General features: G+C 43.1%; 1 protein-coding gene across 1 annotated transcript in view; it reads left to right on the top strand.

Moving 5' to 3' along the window:
- Nucleotides 1-25,496, top strand: part of rgs6 (regulator of G protein signaling 6) — a 173,232-nt gene that overhangs the window by 139,476 nt on the left and 8,260 nt on the right. Inside the window, exons 13-16 of the mRNA XM_045721114.1 lie at nt 13,981-14,091; nt 14,939-15,064; nt 16,921-17,107; nt 17,919-18,008. Coding sequence (XP_045577070.1) covers nt 13,981-14,091; nt 14,939-15,064; nt 16,921-17,107; nt 17,919-18,008 — 514 coding nt within the window. The remainder of the gene's footprint in view (nt 1-13,980; nt 14,092-14,938; nt 15,065-16,920; nt 17,108-17,918; nt 18,009-25,496) is intronic.

Consider the following 25,496-nt stretch of genomic DNA (forward strand, 5'->3'; position numbering starts at 1 on the left):
CTCACCAGTTTCCACCTAAACTACTGTTGGCTCTCTAGTTTCCACCTAAACTACTGTTGGCTCACCAGTTTCCACCTAAACTACTGTTGGCTCACCAGTTTCCACCTAAACTACTGTTGGCTCACCAGTTTCCACCTAAACTTCTGTTGGCTCACCAGTTTCCACCTAAACTACTGTTGGCTCACCAGTTTCCACCTAAACTACTGTTGGCTCTCTAGTTTCCACCTAAACTACTGTTGGCTCACCAGTTTCCACCTAAACTACTGTTGGCTCACCAGTTTCCACCTAAACTACTGTTGGCTCACCAGTTTCCACCTAAACTACTGTTGGCTCACCAGTTTCCACCTAAACTACTGTTGGCTCACCAGTTTCCACCTAAACTACTGTTGGCTCACCAGTTTCCAGCTAAACTACTGTTGGCTCACCAGTTTCCAACTAAACTACTGTTGGCTCACCAGTTTCCACCTAAACTACTGTTGGTTCACCAGTTTCCACCTAAACTACTGTTGGCTCACCAGTTTCCACCTAAACTACTGTTGACTCTCTAGTTTCCACCTAAACTTCTGTTGGCTCACCAGTTTCCACCTAAACTACTGTTGGCTCTCTAGTTTCCACCTAAACTACTGTTGGCTCACCAGTTTCCACCTAAACTACTGTTGGCTCACCAGTTTCCACCTAAACTACTGTTGACTCACCAGTTTCCACCTAAACTTCTGTTGGCTAACCAGTTTCCACCTAAACTACTGTTGGCTCACCAGTTTCCACCTAAACTACTGTTGACTCTCTAGTTTCCAGCTAAACTACTGTTGGCTCACCAGTTTCAACCTAAACTACTGTTGACTCTCTAGTTTCCACCTAAACTACTGTTGGCTCACCAGTTTCCACCTAAACTACTGTTGGCTCACCAGTTTCCACCTAAACTACTGTTGGCTCACCAGTTTCCACCTAAACTACTGTTGACTCACCAGTTTCCAGCTAAACTACTGTTGGCTCACCAGTTTCCACCTAAACTACTGTTGACTCTAGTTTCCACCTAAACTTCTGTTGGCTAACCAGTTTCCAGCTAAACTACTGTTGACTCTAGTTTACAGCTAAACTACTGTTGGCTCACCAGTTTCCACCTAAACTACTGTTGGCTCACCAGTTTCCACCTAAACTTCTGTTGGCTAACCAGTTTCAAGCTAAACTACTGTTGACTCTCTAGTTTCCACCTAAACTACTGTTGGCTCACCAGTTTCCATCTAAACTACTGTTGGCTCACCAGTTTCCACCTAAACTACTGTTGACTCACCAGTTTCCACCTAAACTACTGTTGGCTCACCAGTTTCCACCTAAACTACTGTTGGCTCACCAGTTTCCACCTAAACTACTGTTGGCTCACCAGTTTCCACCTAAACTACTGTTGGCTCACCAGTTTCCACCTAAACTACTGTTGGCTCTCTAGTTTCCAGCTAAACTACTGTTGGCTCACCAGTTTCCACCTAAACTACTGTTGACTCTCTAGTTTCCACCTAAACTACTGTTGGCTCACCAGTTTCCACCTAAACTACTGTTGACTCTCTAGTTTACAGCTAAACTACTGTTGGTTCACCAGTTTCCACCTAAACTACTGTTGGCTCACCAGTTTCCACCTAAACTACTGTTGGCTCACCAGTTTCCACCTAAACTACTGTTGGCTCACCAGTTTCCACCTAAACTACTGTTGGCTCACCAGTTTCCACCTAAACTACTGTTGGCTCACCAGTTTCCACCTAAACTACTGTTGGCTCACCAGTTTCCACCTAAACTACTGTTGGCTCACCAGTTTCCACCTAAACTTCTGTTGGCTAACCAGTTTCCACCTAAACTACTGTTGACTCTCTAGTTTCCACCTAAACTACTGTTGGCTTACCAGTTTCCACCTAAACTACTGTTGGCTCACCAGTTTCCACCTAAACTACTGTTGGCTCACCAGTTTCCACCTAAACTTCTGTTGGCTCACCAGTTTCCACCTAAACTACTGTTGGCTCACCAGTTTCCACCTAAACTACTGTTGGCTCACCAGTTTCCACCTAAACTACTGTTGGCTCACCAGTTTCCACCTAAACTACTGTTGGCTCTCTAGTTTCCACCTAAACTACTGTTGGCTCACCAGTTTCCACCTAAACTACTGTTGGCTCACCAGTTTCCACCTAAACTACTGTTGGCTCACCAGTTTCCACCTAAACTACTGTTGGCTCACCAGTTTCCAGCTAAACTACTGTTGGCTCACCAGTTTCCACCTAAACTACTGTTGGCTCACCAGTTTCCACCTAAACTACTGTTGACTCTCAGTTTCCACCTAAACTTCTGTTGGCTCACCAGTTTCCAGCTAAACTACAGTTGACTCTCTAGTTTCCACCTAAACTACTGTTGGCTCACCAGTTTCCACCTAAACTACTGTTGGCTCACCAGTTTCCACCTAAACTACTGTGGGTTCACCAGTTTCCACCTAAACTACTGTTGGCTCACCAGTTTCCACCTAAACTACTGTTGGCTCACCAGTTTCCACCTAAACTACTGTTGGCTCACCAGTTTCCAGCTAAACTACTGTTGGCTCACCAGTTTCCACCTAAACTACTGTTGGCTCACCAGTTTCCACCTAAACTACTGTTGGCTCACCAGTTTCCACCTAAACTTCTGTTGGCTCACCAGTTTCCACCTAAACTACTGTTGACTCTCTAGTTTCCAGCTAAACTACTGTTGGCTCACCAGTTTCCACCTAAACTACTGTTGACTCTCTAGTTTCCAGCTAAACTACTGTTGGCTCACCAGTTTCAACCTAAACTACTGTTGACTCTCTAGTTTCCACCTAAACTACTGTTGGCTCACCAGTTTCCACCTAAACTACTGTTGACTCTCTAGTTTCCACCTAAACTACTGTTGGCTCACCAGTTTCCACCTAAACTACTGTTGGCTCACCAGTTTCCACCTAAACTACTGTTGGCTCACCAGTTTCCAGCTAAACTACTGTGGGTTCACCAGTTTCCACCTAAACTACTGTTGGCTCACCAGTTTCCAGCTAAACTACTGTTGGCTCACCAGTTTCCACCTAAACTACTGTTGGCTCACCAGTTTCCACCTAAACTACTGTTGGTTCACCAGTTTCCACCTAAACTACTGTTGGCTCACCAGTTTCCCCCTAAACTACTGTTGACTCTCTAGTTTTCACCTAAACTACTGTTGGCTCACCAGTTTCCACCTAAACTACTGTTGACTCTCTAGTTTCCAGCTAAACTACTGTTGGCTCACCAGTTTCCACCTAAACTACTGTTGGTTCACCAGTTTCCACCTAAACTACTGTTGGCTCACCAGTTTCCACCTAAACTACTGTTGGCTCACCAGTTTCCACCTAAACTACTGTTGACTCACCAGTTTCCACCTAAACTTCTGTTGGCTCACCAGTTTACAGCTAAACTACTGTTGACTCTCTAGTTTCCACCTAAACTACTGTTGGCTCACCAGTTTCCACCTAAACTACTGTTGGCTCACCAGTTTCCACCTAAACTACTGTTGGCTCACCAGTTTCCACCTAAACTACTGTTGGCTCACCAGTTTCCACCTAAACTACTGTTGGCTCACCAGTTTCCACCTAAACTACTGTTGACTCTCTAGTTTCCACCTAAACTACTGTTGGCTCACCAGTTTCCAGCTAAACTACTGTTGGCTCTCTAGTTTCCACCTAAACTACTGTTGGCTCACCAGTCTCCACCTAAACTACTGTTGGCTCACCAGTTTCCACCTAAACTACTGTTGGCTCACCAGTTTCCACCTAAACTACTGTTGGCTCACCAGTTTCCAGCTAAACTACTGTTGGCTCACCAGTTTCCACCTAAACTACTGTTGGCTCACCAGTTTCCACCTAAACTACTGTTGACTCTCAGTTTCCACCTAAACTTCTGTTGGCTCACCAGTTTCCACCTAAACTACTGTTGACTCTCTAGTTTCCACCTAAACTACTGTTGGCTCACCAGTTTCCACCTAAACTACTGTTGACTCTCTAGTTTCCAGCTAAACTACTGTTGGCTCACCAGTTTCCACCTAAACTACTGTTGACTCACCAGTTTCCACCTAAACTACTGTTGGCTCACCAGTTTCCACCTAAACTACTGTTGACTCTCTAGTTTCCAGCTAAACTACTGTTGGGTCACCAGTTTCAACCTAAACTACTGTTGACTCTCTAGTTTCCACCTAAACTACTGTTGGCTCACCAGTTTCCACCTAAACTACTGTTGGCTCACCAGTTTCCACCTAAACTACTGTTGGCTCACCAGTTTCCACCTAAACTACTGTTGGCTCACCAGTTTCCACCTAAACTACTGTTGGCTCTCTAGTTTCCACCTAAACTACTGTTGGCTCACCAGTTTCCACCTAAACTACTGTTGGCTCTCCAGTTTCCACCTAAACTACTGTTGGCTCACCAGTTTCCACCTAAACTACTGTTGGTTCACCAGTTCCCACCTAAACTACTGTTGGCTCACCAGTTTCCACCTAAACTACTGTTGGCTAACCAGTTTCCACCTAAACTACTGTTGGCTCACCAGTTTCCACCTAAACTACTGTTGGCTCACCAGTTTCCACCTAAACTACTGTTGGCTCACCAGTTTCCACCTAAACTTCTGTTGGCTCACCAGTTTCCACCTAAACTACTGTTGGCTCACCAGTTTCCACCTAAACTACTGTTGACTCTCTAGTTTCCAGCTAAACTACTGTTGGCTCACCAGTTTCCAACTAAACTACTGTTGACTCTCTAGTTTCCACCTAAACTACTGTTGGGTCACCAGTTTCCACCTAAACTACTGTTGGTTCACCAGTTTCCACCTAAACTACTGTTGGCTCACCAGTTTCCACCTAAACTACTGTTGACCTACCAGTTTCCAGCTAAACTACTGTTGGCTCACCACTTTCCACCTAAACTACTGTTGACTCTAGTTTCCACCTAAACTTCTGTTGGCTAACCAGTTTCCAGCTAAACTACTGTTGACTCTAGTTTACAGCTAAACTACTGTTGGCTCACCAGTTTCCACCTAAACTACTGTTGACTCTCTAGTTTCCAGCTAAACTACTGTTGGCTCACCAGTTTCCACCTAAACTACTGTTGGCTCACCAGTTTCCACCTAAACTACTGTTGACTCTCTAGTTTCCACCTAAACTACTGTTGGCTCACCAGTTTCCACCTAAACTACTGTTGACTCTCTAGTTTCCACCTAAACTACTGTTGGCTCACCAGTTTCCACCTAAACTACTGTTGGTTCACCAGTTTCCACCGAAACTACTTTTGGTTCACTAGTTTCCACCTAAACTACTGTTGGCTCACCAGTTTCCACCTAAACTACTGTTGGCTCACCAGTTTCCAGCTAAACTACTGTGGGTTCACCAGTTTCCACCTAAACTACTGTTGGCTCACCAGTTTCCACCTAAACTACTGTTGGCTCACCAGTTTCCACCTAAACTACTGTTGGCTCACCAGTTTCCACCTAAACTACTGTTGGTTCACCAGTTTCCACCTAAACTACTGTTGGCTCACCAGTTTCCACCTAAACTACTGTTGACTCTCTAGTTTTCACCTAAACTTCTGTTGGCTAACCAGTTTACAGCTAAACTATAGTTGACTCTCTAGTTTCCACCTAAACTACTGTTGGCTTACCAGTTTCCACCTAAACTACTGTTGGCTCACCAGTTTCCACCTAAACTACTGTTGACTCACCAGTTTCCACCTAAACTTCTGTTGGCTAACCAGTTTCCACCTAAACTACTGTTGGCTCACCAGTTTCCACCTAAACTACTGTTGAGTCTCTAGTTTCCAGCTAAACTACTGTTGGCTCACCAGTTTCCACCTAAACTACTGTTGACTCTCTAGTTTCCACCTAAACTACTGTTGGTTCACCAGTTTCCACCTAAACTACTGTTGGTTCACCAGTTTCCACCTAAACTACTGTTGGTTCACCAGTTTCCACCTAAACTATTGTTGGCTCACCAGTTTCCACCTAAACTACTGTTGGCTCACCAGTTTCCACCTAAACTACTGTTGGCTCACCAGTTTCCACCTAAACTACTGTTGACTCTAGTTTCCACCTAAACTTCTGTTGGCTCACCAGTTTCAGCTAAACTACTGTTGACTCTCAGTTTACAGCTAAACTACTGTTGGCTCACCAGTTTCCACCTAAACTACTGTTGACTCTCTAGTTTCCACCTAAACTACTGTTGGCTCACCAGTTTCCACCTAAACTACTGTTGACTCTCTAGTTTCCAGCTAAACTACTGTTGGCTCACCAGTTTCCACCTAAACTACTGTTGACTCTCTCGTTTCCACCTAAACTACTGTTGGCTCACCAGTTTCCACCTAAACTACTGTTGACTCTCTAGTTTCCACCTAAACTACTGTTGGCTCACCAGTTTCCACCTAAACTACTGTTGGCTCACCAGTTTCCACCTAAACTACTGTTGGCTCACCAGTTTCCACCTAAACTACTGTTGGCTCACCAGTTTCCACCCTAAACTACTGTTGGCTCACCAGTTTCCAGCTAAACTACTGTTGGCTCACCAGTTTCCACCTAAACTACTGTTGGCTCACCAGTTTCCACCTAAACTACTGTTGGCTCACCAGTTTCCACCTAAACTACTGTTGGCTCACCAGTTTCCACCTAAACTACTGTTGGTTCACCAGTTTCCACCTAAACTACTGTTGGCTCACCAGTTTCCCCCTAAACTACTGTTGACTCTCTAGTTTTCACCTAAACTACTGTTGGCTCACCAGTTTCCACCTAAACTACTGTTGACTCTCCAGTTTCCACCTAAACTACTGTTGGCTCACCAGTTTCCACCTAAACTGCTGTTGGCTCACTAGTTTCCACCTAAACTACTGTTGGCTCACCAGTTTCCACCTAAACTACTGTTGGCTCACCAGTTTCCACCTAAACTACTGTTGGTTCACCAGTTTCCACCTAAACTACTGTTGGCTCACCAGTTTCCACCTAAACTACTGTTGGCTCACCAGTTTCCACCTAAACTACTGTTGGCTCACCAGTTTCCACCTAAACTACTGTTGGCTCACCAGTTTCCACCTAAACTACTGTTGGCTCACCAGTTTCCACCTAAACTACTGTTGACTCTCTAGTTTTCACCTAAACTTCTGTTGGCTAACCAGTTTACAGCTAAACTACAGTTGACTCTCTAGTTTCCACCTAAACTACTGTTGGCTTACCAGTTTCCACCTAAACTACTGTTGGCTCACCAGTTTCCACCTAAACTACTGTTGACTCACCAGTTTCCACCTAAACTTCTGTTGGCTAACCAGTTTCCACCTAAACTACTGTTGGCTCACCAGTTTCCACCTAAACTACTGTTGACTCTCTAGTTTCCACCTAAACTACTGTTGGCTCACCAGTTTCCACCTAAACTACTGTTGACTCTCTAGTTTCCACCTAAACTACTGTTGGCTCACCAGTTTCCACCTAAACTACTGTTGGTTCACCAGTTTCCACCTAAACTACTGTTGGCTCACCAGTTTCCACCTAAACTACTGTTGACTCACCAGTTTCCACCTAAACTACTGTTGGCTCACCAGTTTCCACCTAAACTACTGTTGGCTCACCAGTTTCCACCTAAACTACTGTTGACTCTCTAGTTTCCAGCTAAACTACTGTTGGCTCACCAGTTTCCACCTAAACTACTGTTGACTCTCAGTTTCCACCTAAACTACTGTTGGCTCACCAGTTTCCACCTAAACTACTGTTGACTCTCTAGTTTCCACCTAAACTACTGTTGGCTCACCAGTTTCCACCTAAACTACTGTTGACTCTCTAGTTTCCACCTAAACTACTGTTGGCTCACCAGTTTCAACCTAAACTACTGTTGACTCTCTCGTTTCCACCTAAACTACTGTTGGCTCACCAGTTTCCACCTAAACTACTGTTGACTCTCTAGTTTCCACCTAAACTACTGTTGGCTCACCAGTTTCCACCTAAACTACTGTTGGCTCACCAGTTTCCACCTAAACTACTGTTGGCTCACCAGTTTCCACCTAAACTACTGTTGGCTCACCAGTTTCCACCTAAACTACTGTTGGCTCACCAGTTTCCACCTAAACTACTGTTGACTCTCTAGTTTCCACCTAAACTACTGTTGGCTCACCAGTTTCCACCTAAACTACTGTTGGCTCACCAGTTTCCACCTAAACTACTGTTGGCTCACCAGTTTCCACCTAAACTACTGTTGGCTCACCAGTTTCCAGCTAAACTACTGTTGGCTCACCAGTTTCCACCTAAACTACTGTTGGCTCACCAGTTTCCACCTAAACTACTGTTGGTTCACCAGTTTCCACCTAAACTACTGTTGGCTCACCAGTTTCCCCCTAAACTACTGTTGACTCTCTAGTTTTCACCTAAACTACTGTTGGCTCACCAGTTTCCACCTAAACTACTGTTGACTCTCTAGTTTCCAGCTAAACTACTGTTGGCTCACCAGTTTCCACCTAAACTACTGTTGGCTCACCAGTTTCCACCTAAACTACTGTTGGCTCACCAGTTTCCACCTAAACTACTGTTGGCTCACCAGTTTCCAGCTAAACTACTGTTGGCTCACCAGTTTCCACCTAAACTACTGTTGGCTCACCAGTTTCCACCTAAACTACTGTTGGCTCACCAGTTTCCACCTAAACTACTGTTGGCTCACCAGTTTCCCCCTAAACTACTGTTGACTCTCTAGTTTTCACCTAAACTACTGTTGGCTCACCAGTTTCCACCTAAACTACTGTTGACTCTCTAGTTTCCAGCTAAACTACTGTTGGCTCACCAGTTTCCACCTAAACTACTGTTGGTTCACCAGTTCCCACCTAAACTACTGTTGGCTCACCAGTTTCCACCTAAACTACTGTTGGCTAACCAGTTTCCACCTAAACTACTGTTGGCTCACCAGTTTCCACCTAAACTACTGTTGGCTCACCAGTTTCCACCTAAACTACTGTTGACTCTCTAGTTTCCACCTAAACTACTGTTGGCTCACCAGTTTCCACCTAAACTACTGTTGGTTCACCAGTTTCCACCTAAACTACTGTTGGCTCACCAGTTTCCACCTAAACTACTGTTGGCTCACCAGTTTCCACCTAAACTACTGTTGGCTCACCAGTTTCCACCTAAACTACTGTTGGCTCACCAGTTTCCACCTAAACTACTGTTGGCTCACCAGTTTCCACCTAAACTACTGTTGGCTCACCAGTTTCCACCTAAACTACTGTTGACTCTCTAGTTTCCAGCTAAACTACTGTTGGTTCACCAGTTTCCACCTAAACTACTGTTGGTTCACCAGTTTCCACCTAAACTACTGTTGGCTCACCAGTTTCCACCTAAACTACTGTTGGCTCACCAGTTTCCACCTAAACTACTGTTGGCTCACCAGTTTCCACCTAAACTACTGTTGGCTCACCAGTTTCCACCTAAACTACTGTTGGTTCACCAGTTTCCACCTAAACTACTGTTGGCTCACCAGTTTCCCCCTAAACTACTGTTGACTCTCTAGTTTTCACCTAAACTACTGTTGGCTCACCAGTTTCCACCTAAACTACTGTTGACTCTCTAGTTTCCAGCTAAACTACTGTTGGCTCACCAGTTTCCACCTAAACTACTGTTGGTTCACCAGTTCCCACCTAAACTACTGTTGGCTCACCAGTTTCCACCTAAACTACTGTTGGCTAACCAGTTTCCACCTAAACTACTGTTGGCTCACCAGTTTCCACCTAAACTACTGTTGGCTCACCAGTTTCCACCTAAACTACTGTTGACTCTCTAGTTTCCACCTAAACTACTGTTGGCTCACCAGTTTCCACCTAAACTACTGTTGGTTCACCAGTTTCCACCTAAACTACTGTTTGCTCAACAGTTTCCACCTAAACTACTGTTGGCTCACCAGTTTCCACCTAAACTACTGTTGACTCTCTAGTTTCCACCTAAACCACTGTTGGCTGACCAGTTTCCACCTAAACTACTGTTGGCTCACCAGTATCCACCTAAACTACTGTTGGCTCACCAGTTTCCACCTAAACTACTGTTGACTCTCTAGTTTCCAGCTAAACTACTGTTGGCTCACCAGTTTCCACCTAAACTACTGTTGGTTCACCAGTTTCCACCTAAACTACTGTTGGTTCACCAGTTTCCACCTAAACTATTGTTGGCTCACCAGTTTCCACCTAAACTACTGTTGGCTCACCAGTTTCCACCTAAACTACTGTTGACTCTCTAGTTTCCACCTAAACTACTGTTGGCTCACCAGTTTCCACCTAAACTACTGTTGACTCTCTAGTTTCCAGCTAAACTACTGTTGGCTCACCAGTTTCCACCTAAACTACTGTTGGCTCACCAGTTTCCACCTAAACTACTGTTGGCTCACCAGTTTCCACCTAAACTACTGTTGGCTCACCAGTTTCCACCTAAACTACTGTTGGCTCACCAGTTTCCACCTAAACTACTGTTGGCTCACCAGTTTCCACCTAAACTACTGTTGACTCTCTAGTTTCCACCTAAACTACTGTTGGCTCACCAGTTTCCACCTAAACTACTGTTGGTTCACCAGTTTCCACCTAAACCACTGTTTGCTCAACAGTTTCCACCTAAACTACTGTTGGCTCACCAGTTTCCACCTAAACTACTGTTGACTCTCTAGTTTCCACCTAAACCACTGTTGGCTGACCAGTTTCCACCTAAACTACTGTTGGCTCACCAGTTTCCACCTAAACTACTGTTTGCTCACCAGTTTCCACCTAAACTACTGTTGACTCTCTAGTTTCCACCTAAACTACTGTTGGCTCACCAGTTTCCACCTAAACTACTGTTGGTTCACCAGTTTCCACCTAAACTACTGTTGGTTCACCAGTTTCCACCTAAACTACTGTTGGCTCACCAGTTTCCACCTAAACTACTGTTGGCTCACCAGTTTCCACCTAAACTACTGTTGACTCTCTAGTTTCCACCTAAACTACTGTTGGCTCACCAGTTTCCACCTAAACTACTGTTGACTCTCTAGTTTCCACCTAAACTACTGTTGGCTCACCAGTTTCCACCTAAACTACTGTTGGTTCACCAGTTTCCACCGAAACTACTGTTGGCTCACCAGTTTCCACCTAAACTACTGTTGGCTCACCAGTTTCCACCTAAACTACTGTTGGCTCACCAGTTTCCACCTAAACTACTGTTGGCTCACCAGTTTCCACCTAAACTACTGTTGGCTCACCAGTTTCCACCTAAACTACTGTTGGCCCACCAGTTTCCAGCTAAACTACTGTTGGCTCACCAGTTTCCACCTAAACTACTGTTGGCTCACCAGTTTCCACCTAAACTACTGTTGGCTCACCAGTTTCCCCCTAAACTACTGTTGGCTCTCCAGTTTCCACCTAAACTACTGTTGGCTCACCAGTTTCTAACCAAACTACTGTTGACTCTCTAGTTTCCAGCTAAACTACTGTTGGCTCACCAGTTTCCACCTAAACTACTGTTGGCTCACCAGTTCCCACCTAAACTACTGTTGGCTCACCAGTTTCCACCTAAACTACTGTTGGCTCACCAGTTTCCACCTAAACTACTGTTGGCTCACCAGTTTCCACCTAAACTACTGTTGGCTCACCAGTTTCCACCTAAACTACTGTTGACTCTCTAGTTTCCACCTAAACTACTGTTGGCTCACCAGTTTCCACCTAAACCACTGTTGGCTCTCCAGTTCCCACCTAAACTACTGTTTGCTCACCAGTTTCCACCTAAACTACTGTTGGCTCACCAGTTTCCACCTAAACTACTGTTGGCTCACCAGTTTCCACCTAAACTACTGTTGGCTCACCAGTTTCCACCTAAACTACTGTTGGTTCACCAGTTTCCACCTAAACCACTGTTTGCTCACCAGTTTCCACCTAAACTACTGTTGGCTCACCAGTTTCCACCTAAACTACTGTTGGCTCTCTAGTTTCCAGCTAAACTACTGTTGGCTCACCAGTTTCCACCTAAACCACTGTTGGCTCTCCAGTTCCCACCTAAACTACTGTTTGCTCACCAGTTTCCACCTAAACTACTGTTGACTCTCTAGTTTCCACCTAAACTACTGTTGGCTCACCAGTTTCCACCTAAACTACTGTTGGTTCACCAGTTTCCACCTAAACTACTGTTGGCTCACCAGTTTCCACCTAAACTACTGTTGGCTCACCAGTTTCCACCTAAACTACTGTTGGCTCACCAGTTTCCACCTAAACTACTGTTGACTCACCAGTTTCCACCTAAACTACTGTTGGCTCCACCAGTTTCCACCTAAACTACTGTTGGCTCTCTAGTTTCCACCTAAACTACTGTTGGCTCACCAGTTTCCACCTAAACTACTGTTGGCTCACCAGTTTCCACCTAAACTACTGTTGGCTCACCAGTTTCCACCTAAACTACTGTTGGCTCACCAGTTTCCACCTAAACTACTGTTGGCTCACCAGTTTCCACCTAAACTACTGTGGGCTCACCAGTTTCCACCTAAACTACTGTTGGCTCACCAGTTTCCAGCTAAACTACTGTTGGCCTACCAGTTTCCACCTAAACTACTGTTGGCTCACCAGTTTCCACCTAAACTACTGTTGGCTCACCAGTTTCCACCTAAACTACTGTTGGCTCACCAGTTTCCACCCTAAACTACTGTTGGCTCACCAGTTTCCACCTAAACTACTGTTGGCTTACCAGTTTCCACCTAAACTACTGTTGACTCTCTAGTTTCCAGCTAAACTACTGTTGGCTCACCAGTTTCCACCTAAACTACTGTTGGTTCACCAGTTCCCACCTAAACTACTGTTGGCTCACCAGTTTCCACCTAAACTACTGTTGGCTAACCAGTTTCCACCTAAACTACTGTTGGCTCACCAGTTTCCACCTAAACTACTGTTGGCTCACCAGTTTCCAGCTAAACTACTGTTGCTTCACCAGTTTCCACCTAAACTACTGTTGGCTCACCAGTTTCCACCTAAACTACTGTTGGTTCACCAGTTTCCACCTAAACTACTGTTTGCTCACCAGTTTCCACCTAAACTACTGTTGGCTCACCAGTTTCCACCTAAACTACTGTTGGCTCTCTAGTTTCCACCTAAACTACTGTTGGCTCACCAGTTTCCACCTAAACTACTGTTGGCTCACCAGTTTCCACCTAAACTACTGTTGGCTCACCAGTTTCCACCTAAACTACTGTTGGCTCACCAGTTTCCAGCTAAACTACTGCTGGCTCACCAGTTTCCACCTAAACTACTGTTGGTTCACCAGTTTCCACCTAAACTACTGTTGGCTCACCAGTTTCCACCTAAACTACTGTTGGCTCACCAGTTTCCACCTAAACTACTGTTGGCTCACCAGTTTCCACCTAAACTACTGTTGGCTCACTAGTTTCCATCTAAACTACTGTTGGCTCACCAGTTTCCACCTAAACTACTGTTGGCTCAACAGTTTCCACCTAAACTACTGTTGGCCCACCAGTTTCCACCTAAACTACTGTTGGCTCAACAGTTTCCACCTAAACTACTGTTGGCTCACCAGTTTCCAGCTAAACTACTGTTGGCTCACCAGTTTCAACCTAAACTTTTGTTGGCTAACCAGTTTCCACCTAAACTACTGTTGACTCTCTAGTTTCCAGCTAAACTACTGTTGGCTCACCAGTTTCCACCTAAACTACTGTTGACTCACCAGTTTCCACCTAAACTACTGTTGGCTCACCAGTTTCAACCTAAACTACTGTTGGTTCACCAGTTTCCACCTATTTTTTTAATATATTTTTTTATTTGACCTTTATTTAACTAGGCAAGTCAGTTAAGAAAAAAATATTATTTACAATGACTGCTTCCCCCGGCCAAACCCGGACGACGCTGGGCCAATTGTGCGGGCCTAGAACTGATATCTGACTGATCGTGTGTCAGTCTTCACAATGTCCATCTCTGAGTATTGTCTGTTGTGTTGCTTTCAGTCTGATGAGTTACACAGAGCAGTACCAGGAGTATGACCCATTTGTGATGTCACCAGAACCTTCCAACCCCTGGACCAGTGACGACCTCTCATTCTGGGACCTGGAAGCCAGGTGAGAACCACAGCGCCTAGAATCAAGTAATAGTAAAATCTTGTAAAAAAGGTCTTTGGTTGCAGGGTTGCAAAGGCATCAACTACAGAAGGAAACACCCAAACTCACTGGAAATAGACTTCCCAGGGAGCAAAGCTTTTCCCTATTCTATCCCACAGCCTTTTCTATGGCTTTTCAATCAACCCACAGTCAACCACTCACTGCAAAATCAACCTCGGTGACCGAATGGAACACAGGGCAAGGACAAGCTATCGTCCAATATCCTTCCTATATAGTGCCTTCAAAGTACCAGAGTTACAGATAGCTATCTATCTCGCCTATGCTGTGTCTCACATAATCCCCTTTAGACTTACAAATGACCGAAGGGCAATGACGACCTATCGTTCATATATTATTATTAAATACAGTTATAAAAGATATCTCCAGGGCTAGACTACGCTGTTACCCAGCACTGTGTCGTTCTTCTGGAACCCTTGAGGTTAATCAACCCAGACATATAATCATTGTGTCTAATGTATAATCCGGATAAATGTATTAATTATATTGAGTACAGGTTAGGGAAATGTCCTGCAGAGATTTAAATGATATGCTGCCATTACAGTACTGTGCTGTCAATGTTTCTACTTCCCTGTCACCACTTGTCCAACGTCGGCATGGTGTTTGAGACTGTTTGAGACTGTTTGAGACTGTTTGAGACTGTTTGATATCAAAGTATTCATTTTTCTATTTCTTTATTTTTATATATTTTGATCTTTCATGAATTCTATCTTTCTCTCCCTCTCCCCTCCCTCCCTAACCCCTCTCTCCCTCTCCCCTCCCTCCCTAACCCCTCTCTCCCCCCCCTCAGTAAGGACCCCAGTCAACAGAGGGTGAGGAAGTGGGGTTTCTCTCTAGATGAAGCTCTGAAGGATCCGGCAGGACGAGACCAGTTCCTCAAGTTCCTGGAATCAGAGTTCAGCTCAGAGAACCTACAGTGAGTCACACAGAATTCCCCATCTTCCTTTCATCCCTTGTTTCCTAATTTTCTCTAATCCTTCCTCATTTCCTCAGAGTTCAGAGAACCTACAGGAAGACACATAGAACACTCCTCTCCTCTCCTTTCCCTCCATTGTCCCTCCCTTCCCCTCCCCATCTCCTCCTTCCATCCGTTCTTCCTCATCCCTCTTCTTCTCCCATCACCTGATCCCTTAGCTTCATCCCATCCCTTCATTCTTCTCCTTCTTCATCCTCTTCCATCCATCCCCCGACTACCTCCATCTTTACCCTTCATCTCCTACCTCTTTCCTCATCCTCTTCCATCCATCCCCCGACTACCTCCATCTTTAACCTTCATCTCCTACCTCTTTCCTCATCCTCTTCCATCCATCCTCCACTACCTCCATCTTTACCCTTCATATCCTACCTCTTTCCTCATCCTCTTCCATCCATCCTCCACTACCTCCATCTTTACCCTTCATATCCTACCTCTTTCCTCATCCTCTTCCATCCATCCCCCGACTACCTCCATCTTTACCCTTCATATCCTGCCTCTCCTCATCCTCTTCCATCCATCCTCCACTACCTCCATCTTTAACCTTCATCTCCTACCTCTTTCCTTATCCTCTTCCATCCATCCCCCAATTCCTTCATCTCCTACCTCTTTCCTTTCCTCTGCCCATCCCTCTGTTTGAAAGTTAACCTCATTACCTCTACCCTGTATGTGAGTATGTGTGTCCCCTGAAGGCATGTTCTGATGAAGGGCTCTACTAAAGACGACAACAGGGTGGTGGACTGGACAGATAACCAAGGTCACTGGAGCCTTGGGGCTACTTAGGACGGACAGACGGACACACACCCTTATCTCTCTCCACTATCTCACCCTCTATCCAATCCACCTCTTTAATCACGTTGCTTTTATGGTTTTCCAAAAGGTTGGTGCTATAGTGTATTATAGTGTAACCCCTCTACAGGTTCTGGTTGGTGCTGTAATAATGTGTAACACCTATACAGGTTCTGGTTGGTGCTGTAATAATGTGTAACACCTATACAGGTTCTGGTTGGTGCTGTAATAATGTGTAACACCTATACAGGTTCTGGTTGGTGCTGTAATAATGTGTAACACCTATACAGGTTCTGGTTGGTGCTGTAATAATGTGTAACACCTATACAGGTTCTGGTTGGTGCTGTAATAATGTGTAACACCTATACAGGTTCTGGTTGGTGCTGTAATAATGTGTAACCCCTATACAGGTTCTGGTTGGTGCTGTAATAATGTGTAACACCTATACAGGTTCTGGTTGGTGCTGTAATAATGTGTAACACCTATACAGGTTCTGGTTGGTGCTGTAATAATGTGTAACACCTATACAGGTTCTGGTTGGTGCTGTAATAATGTGTAACACCTCTACAGGTTCTGGTTGGTGCTGTAATAATGTGTAACACCTATACAGGTTCTGGTTGGTGCTGTAATAATGTGTAACACCTCTACAGGTTCTGGTTGGTGCTGTAATAATGTGTAACACCTCTACAGGTTCTGGTTGGTGCTGTAATAATGTGTAACCCCTATACAGGTTCTGGTTGGTGCTGTAATAATGTGTAACACCTATACAGGTTCTGGTTGGTGCTGTAATAATGTGTAACACCTCTACAGGTTCTGGTTGGTGCTGTAATAATGTGTAACCCCTATACAGGTTCTGGTTGGTGCTGTAATAATGTGTAACACCTATACAGGTTCTGGTTGGTGCTGTAATAATGTGTAACACCTCTACAGGTTCTGGTTGGTGCTGTAATAATGTGTAACACCTCTACAGGTTCTGGTTGGTGCTGTAATAATGTGTAACCCCTATACAGGTTCTGGTTGGCGGTGCAGGATCTGAAGAGGCAGCCACTGGAGAACGTGGCAGAGCGGGCTCAGGAGATCTGGACAGAGTTTCTGGCAGAAGGCGCTTCCAGCGCCATCAACCTGGACTCACACAGCTACGAACGCACCAGCGCCAACCTTAAAGACCCGGGACGATACAGCTACGAAGACGCACAGGTGAATAACATTACAGACAGACAGACAGACAGACAGACAGACAGACAGACAGACAGACAGACAGACAGACAGACAGACAGACAGACAGACAGACAGACAGACAGACAGACAGACAGACAGACAGACAGACAGACAGACAGATTATATTACAGACAGACGGAGAGACAGACACATTATATTACAGACATACGGAGAGACAGACACATTATATTACAGACAGACAGAGAGACAGGTTCATTATATTACAGACATACAGAAAGGTACTTTATATAAGCTAGGAGGAAGAGAACGAGGTAGAAAGAGGGAGGGACACAGGTAGGGGAGGAGATCGAATGAGGGAGGGACACAGGTAGGGGAGGAGATCGAATGAGGGAGGGACACAGGAAGGGGAGGAGGTAGAAGAGGGAGGGACACAGGAAGGGGAGGAGGTAGAAGAGGGAGGGACACAGGAAGGGGAGGAGGTAGAAAGAGGGAGGGACACAGGAAGGGGAGGAGGTAGAAGAGGGAGGGACACAGGAAGGGGAGGAGGTAGAAAGAGGGAGGGACACAGGAAGGGGAGGAGGTAGAAAGAGGGAGGGACACAGGAAGGGGAGGCGGTAGAAGAGGGAGGGACACAGGAAGGGGAGGAGGTAAAAAGGGGGAGGGACACAGGAAGGGGAGGAGGTAGAAGAGGGAGGGACACAGGAAGGGGAGGAGGTAGAAGAGGGAGGGACACAGGAAGGGAGATTGAAAGACTACCTAAAGCCTGCAGAAACAAGCATACTGCTAAAACACACAATGATCTCTATCTCCTCCCTTTCTCCTGTTTCAGGACCACATCTATAAACTGATGAAGAGTGACAGTTACACACGGTACCTGCGCTCCAACGCTTACCAGGAGCTGCTGATGGCCTGGAAGAAGGTGTGTGTGACTGTGCTAGTCTCCTTCTGCCTGGGGAAGACTGGAGTTAGACATCTGTCCTCAGTATGCAAGATAGTGAGGTGCTGCCCTCTGTTGGAGATTTACAGGTTCTGCAGTCAGTGACTTGGTAAACTGCTGTTTAGTCTGAATCAGTGATATCAGTGACTTGGTAAACTACTGATAAGTCTGAACCAGTGATATCATACTGCTTAGTCTGAACCAATGATATCATACTGTTTAGTCTGAACCAGTGATATCACACTGTTTAGTCTGAACCAGTGATATTACACTGTTGAGTCTGAACCAGTGATTTCATACTGTTAAGTCTGAACCACTGTTTAGTCTGAACCAGTGATATCACACTGTTTAGTCTGAACCTGTGATATCATACTGTTTAGTCTGAACCAGTGATATCACACTGTTTAGTCTGAACCAGTGATATCATACTGTTTAGTCTGAACCACTGTTTAGTCTGAACCACTGTTTAGTCTGAACCAGTGATATCATACTGTTTAGTCTGAACCAGTGATATCATACTGTTTAGTCTGAACCAGGGATATCATACTGTTGAGTCTGAACCAGTGACATCATACTGTTTAGTCTGAACCAGTGATATCATACTGTTTAGTCTGAACAAGTGATATCATACTGTTTAGTCTGAACCAGTGATATCATACTGTTTAGTCTGAACCAGGGATATCACACTGTTTAGTCTGAACCAGGGATATCACACTGTTTAGTCTGAACCAGTGATATCATACTGTTTAGTCTGAACAAGTGATATCATACTGTTTAGTCTGAACCAGTGATATCATACTGTTTAGTCTGAACCAGGGATATCACACTGTTTAGTCTGAACCAGTGATATCATACTGTTTAGTCTGAACCACTGTTTAGTCTGAACCAGTGATATCATACTGTTTAGTCTGAACCAGTGATATCATACTGTTTAGTCTGAACCAGTGATATCATACTGTTTAGTCTGAACCACTGTTTAGTCTGAACCAGTGATATCATACTGTTTAGTCTGAACCAGTGATATCACACTGTTTAGTCTGAACCAGTGATATCATACTGTTTATCACACTGTTTAGTCTGAACCAGGGATATCATACTGTTTAGTCTGAACCAGTGATATCATACTGTTTATTCTGAACCAGTGATATCATACAGTTGAGTCTGAACCAGTGATATCACACTGTTTAGTCTGAACCAGTGATATCATACTGTTTATCACACTGTTTAGTCTGAACCAGTGATATCGTACTGTTTAGTCTGAACCACTGTTTAGTCTGAATCACTGTTTAGTCTGAACCAGTGATATCATACTGTTTAGTCTGAACAAGTGATATCATACTGTTTAGTCTGAACCAGGGATATCACACTGTTTAGTCTGAACCAGGGATATCACACTGTTTAGTCTGAACCAGGGATATCACACTGTTTAGTCTGAACCAGTGATATCATACTGTTTAGTCTGAACAAGTGATATCATACTGTTTAGTCTGAACCAGTGATATCATACTGTTTAGTCTGAACCAGGGATATCACACTGTTTAGTCTGAACCAGTGATATCATACTGTTTAGTCTGAACCACTGTTTAGTCTGAACCAGTGATATCATACTGTTTAGTCTGAACCAGTGATATCACACTGTTTAGTCTGAACCAGTGATATCATACTGTTTATCACACTGTTTAGTCTGAACCAGGGATATCATACTGTTTAGAACCAGTGATATCATACTGATTAGTCTGAACCAGTGATATCATACTGTTGAGTCTGAACCAGTGATATCACACTGTTTAGTCTGAACCAGTGATATCATACTGTTTATCACACTGTTTAGTCTGAACCAGTGATATCATACTGTTTAGTCTGAACCACTGTTTAGTCTGAATCACTGTTTAGTCTGAACCAGGGATATCATACTGTTTAGTCTGAACCAGGGATATCATACTGTTTAGTCTGAACCAGTGATATCACACTGTTTAGTCTGAACCAGTGATATCATACTGTTTAGTCTGAACCAGTGATGTCATACTGTTGAGTCTGAACCAGTGATATCACACTGTTTAGTCTGAACCAGTGATATCACACTGTTTAGTCTGAACCAGTGATATCATACTGTTTATCACACTGTTTAGTCTGAACCAGTGATATCATACTGTTTAGTATGAACAACTGTTTAGTCTGAACAAGTGATATCATACTGAATAGTCTGAACCAGGGATATCACACTGTTTAGTCTGAACAACTGTTGAGTCTGAACCAATGATATCATACTGTTTAGTCTGAACAAGTGATATCACACTGATGAGTCTGAACCAGTGATATCATACTGTTAAGTCTGAACCAGTGATATCACACTGTTTAGTCTGAACCAGTGATATCACACTGTTGAGTCTTAACCAGTGATATCATACTGTTGAGTCTGAACCAGTGATATCACACTGTTTAGTCTGAACCAGTGATATCATACTGTTTAGTCTGAACCAGTGATATCACACTGTTTAGTCTGAACCACTGTTGAGTCTGAACCAGTGATATCATACTGTTTAGTCTGAACAAGTGATACCATACTGTTTAGTCTGAACCAGTGATATCATACTGTTTAGTCTGAATCAGTGATATCACACTGTTTAGTCTGAACCACTGTTTAGTCTGAACCACTGTTTAGTCTGAACCAGTGATATCATACTGTTTAGTCTGAACCAGTGATATCATACTGTTTAGTCTGAACCAGGGATATCATACTGTTGAGTCTGAACCAGTGATATCACACTGTTTAGTCTGAACCATTGATATCATACTGTTTAGTCTGAACCAGGGATATCATACTGTTGAGTCTGAACCAGTGATATCATACTGTTTAGTCTGAACCAGTGATATCATACTGTTTAGTCTGAACCAGGGATATCATACTGTTGAGTCTGAACCAGTGATATCATACTGTTGAGTCTGAACCAGTGATATCACACTGTTTAGTCTGAACCAGTGATATCATACTGTTTAGTCTGAACAAGTGCTATCATACTGTTTAGTCTGAACCAGTGATATCACACTCTTGAGTCTGAACCAGTGATATCATACTGTTTAGTCTGAACCAGTGATATCATACTGTTTAGTCTGAACCAGGGATATCATACTGTTGAGTCTGAACCAGTGATATCATACTGTTGAGTCTGAACCAGTGATATCATACTGTTTAGTCTGAACCACTGTTTAGTCTGAATCACTGTTTAGTCTGAACCAGGGATATCATACTGTTTAGTCTGAACCAGGGATATCATACTGTTAGTCTGAACCAGTGATATCACACTGTTTAGTCTGAACCAGTGATATCATACTGTTTAGTCTGAACCAGTGATGTCATACTGTTGAGTCTGAACCAGTGATATCACACTGTTTAGTCAGAACCAGTGATATCACACTGTTTAGTCTGAACCAGTGATATCATACTGTTTATCACACTGTTTAGTCTGAACCAGTGATATCATACTGTTTAGTATGAACAACTGTTTAGTCTGAACAAGTGATATCATACTGAATAGTCTGAACCAGGGATATCACACTGTTTAGTCTGAACAACTGTTGAGTCTGAACCAATGATATCATACTGTTTAGTCTGAACAAGTGATATCACACTGATGAGTCTGAACCAGTGATATCATACTGTTAAGTCTGAACCAGTGATATCACACTGTTTAGTCTGAACCAGTGATATCACACTGTTGAGTCTTAACCAGTGATATCATACTGTTGAGTCTGAACCAGTGATATCACACTGTTTAGTCTGAACCAGTGATATCATACTGTTTAGTCTGAACCAGTGATATCACACTGTTTAGTCTGAACCACTGTTGAGTCTGAACCAGTGATATCATACTGTTTAGTCTGAACAAGTGATACCATACTGTTTAGTCTGAACCATTGATATCATACTGTTTAGTCTGAATCAGTGATATCACACTGTTTAGTCTGAACCACTGTTTAGTCTGAACCACTGTTTAGTCTGAACCAGTGATATCATACTGTTTAGTCTGAACCAGTGATATCATACTGTTTAGTCTGAACCAGGGATATCATACTGTTGAGTCTGAACCAGTGATATCACACTGTTTAGTCTGAACCATTGATATCATACTGTTTAGTCTGAACCAGGGATATCATACTGTTGAGTCTGAACCAGTGATATCATACTGTTTAGTCTGAACCAGTGATATCATACTGTTTAGTCTGAACCAGGGATATCATACTGTTGAGTCTGAACCAGTGATATCATACTGTTGAGTCTGAACCAGTGATATCACACTGTTTAGTCTGAACCAGTGATATCATACTGTTTAGTCTGAACAAGTGCTATCATACTGTTTAGTCTGAACCAGTGATATCACACTCTTGAGTCTGAACCAGTGATATCATACTGTTTAGTCTGAACCAGTAATATCATACTGCTGAGTCTGAACCAGTGATATCATACTGTTTAGTCTGAACCAGGGATATCATACTGTTGAGTCTGAACCAGTGATATCATACTGTTGAGTCTGAACCAGTGATATCATACTGTTGAGTCTGAACCAGTGATATCACACTATTTAGTCTGAACCAGTGATATCATACTGTTTATCACACTGTTTAGTCTGAACCAGTGATATCATACTGTTTAGTCTGAACAACTGATTAGTCTGAACCACTGTTTAGTCTGAACCATTGTTTAGTCTGAACAAGTGATATCATACTGTTTAGTCTGAACAAGTGATATCATACTGTTTAGTCTGAACCACTGTTTAGTCTGAACCAGTGATATCATACTGTTTAGTCTGAACAGGTGATATCATACTGTTTAGTCTGAACCAGTGATATTACACTGTTTAGTCTGAACCAGTGATATCACACTGTTTAGTCTGAACCAGTGATATCATACTGTTTAGTCTGAACCAGTGATATCACAATGTTGAGTCTGAACCAGTGATATCACACTGTTGAGTCTGAACCAGTGATATCACACTGTTTAGTCTGAACCAGTGATATCACACTGTTTAGTCTGAACCAGTGATATCACACTGTTTAGTCTGAACCAGTGATATCACACTGTTTAGTCTGAACCAGTGATATCACACTGTTTAGTCTGAACCAGTGATATCACACTGTTTAGTCTGAACCAGTGATATCACACTGTTTAGTCTCAACCAGTGATATCACACTGTTTAGTCTGAACCAGTGATATCACACTGTTTAGTCTGAACCAGTGATATCACACTGTTTAGTCTGAACCAGTGATATCACACTGTTTAGTCTGAACCAGTGATATCACACTGTTTAGTCTGAACCAGTGATATCATACTGTTTATCACACTGTTTAGTCTGAACCAGTGATATCACACTGTTTAGTCTGATCCAGTGATATCATACTGTTTATCACACTGTTTAGTCTGAACCAGTGATATCACACTGTTTAGTCTGAACCAGTGATATCACACTGTTTAGTCTGAACCAGTGATATCACACTGTTTAGTCTGAACCAGTGATATCACACTGTTTAGTCTGAACCAGTGATATCACACTGTTTAGTCTGAACCAGTGATATCATACTGTTTATCACACTGTTTAGTCTGAACCAGTGATATCACACTGTTTAGTCTGAACCAGTGATATCATACTGTTTAGTCTGAACCAGTGATATCACAATGTTGAGTCTGAACCAGTGATATCACACTGTTTAGTCTGAACCATTGATATCATACTGTTTAGTCTGAACCAGGGATATCATACTGTTGAGTCTGAACCAGTGATATCATACTGTTTAGTCTGAACCAGTGATATCATACTGTTTAGTCTGACCCAGGGATATCATACTGTTGAGTCTGAACCAGTGATATCATACTGTTGAGTCTGAACCAGTGATATCACACTGTTTAGTCTGAACCAGTGATATCATACTGTTTAGTCTGAACAAGTGCTATCATACTGTTTAGTCTGAACCAGTGATATCACACTCTTGAGTCTGAACCAGTGATATCATACTGTTTAGTCTGAACCAGTAATATCATACTGCTGAGTCTGAACCAGTGATATCATACTGTTTAGTCTGAACCAGGGATATCATACTGTTGAGTCTGAACCAGTGATATCATACTGTTGAGTCTGAACCAGTGATATCATACTGTTGAGTCTGAACCAGTGATATCACACTATTTAGTCTGAACCAGTGATATCATACTGTTTATCACACTGTTTAGTCTGAACCAGTGATATCATACTGTTTAGTCTGAACAACTGATTAGTCTGAACCACTGTTTAGTCTGAACCATTGTTTAGTCTGAACCAGTGATATCATACTGTTTAGTCTGAACCAGTGATATCATACTGTTTAGTCTGAACCAGGGATATCATACTGTTGAGTCTGAACCAGTGATATCATACTGTTGAGTCTGAACCAGTGATATCACACTGTTTAGTCTGAACCAGTGATATCATACTGTTTAGTCTGAACAAGTGCTATCATACTGTTTAGTCTGAACCAGTGATATCACACTCTTGAGTCTGAACCAGTGATATCATACTGTTTAGTCTGAACCAGTAATATCATACTGCTGAGTCTGAACCAGTGATATCATACTGTTTTGTCTGAACCAGGGATATCATACTGTTGAGTCTGAACCAGTGATATCATACTGTTTAGTCTGAACCACTGTTTAGTCTGAATCACTGTTTAGTCTGAACCAGGGATATCATACTGTTTAGTCTGAACCAGGGATATCATACTGTTAGTCTGAACCAGTGATATCACACTGTTTAGTCTGAACCAGTGATATCATACTGTTTAGTCTGAACCAGTGATGTCATACTGTTGAGTCTGAACCAGTGATATCACACTGTTTAGTCTGAACCAGTGATATCACACTGTTTAGTCTGAACCAGTGATATCATACTGTTTATCACACTGTTTAGTCTGAACCAGTGATATCATACTGTTTAGTATGAACAACTGTTTAGTCTGAACAAGTGATATCATACTGAATAGTCTGAACCAGGGATATCACACTGTTTAGTCTGAACAACTGTTGAGTCTGAACCAATGATATCATACTGTTTAGTCTGAACAAGTGATATCACACTGATGAGTCTGAACCAGTGATATCATACTGTTAAGTCTGAACCAGTGATATCACACTGTTTAGTCTGAACCAGTGATATCACACTGTTGAGTCTTAACCAGTGATATCATACTGTTGAGTCTGAACCAGTGATATCACACTGTTTAGTCTGAACCAGTGATATCATACTGTTTAGTCTGAACCAGTGATATCACACTGTTTAGTCTGAACCACTGTTGAGTCTGAACCAGTGATATCATACTGTTTAGTCTGAACAAGTGATACCATACTGTTTAGTCTGAACCATTGATATCATACTGTTTAGTCTGAATCAGTGATATCACACTGTTTAGTCTGAACCACTGTTTAGTCTGAACCACTGTTTAGT

Source organism: Salmo salar, chromosome ssa06, assembly GCF_905237065.1.
Source record: "Salmo salar chromosome ssa06, Ssal_v3.1, whole genome shotgun sequence".
NCBI lineage: Eukaryota > Metazoa > Chordata > Actinopteri > Salmoniformes > Salmonidae > Salmo > Salmo salar.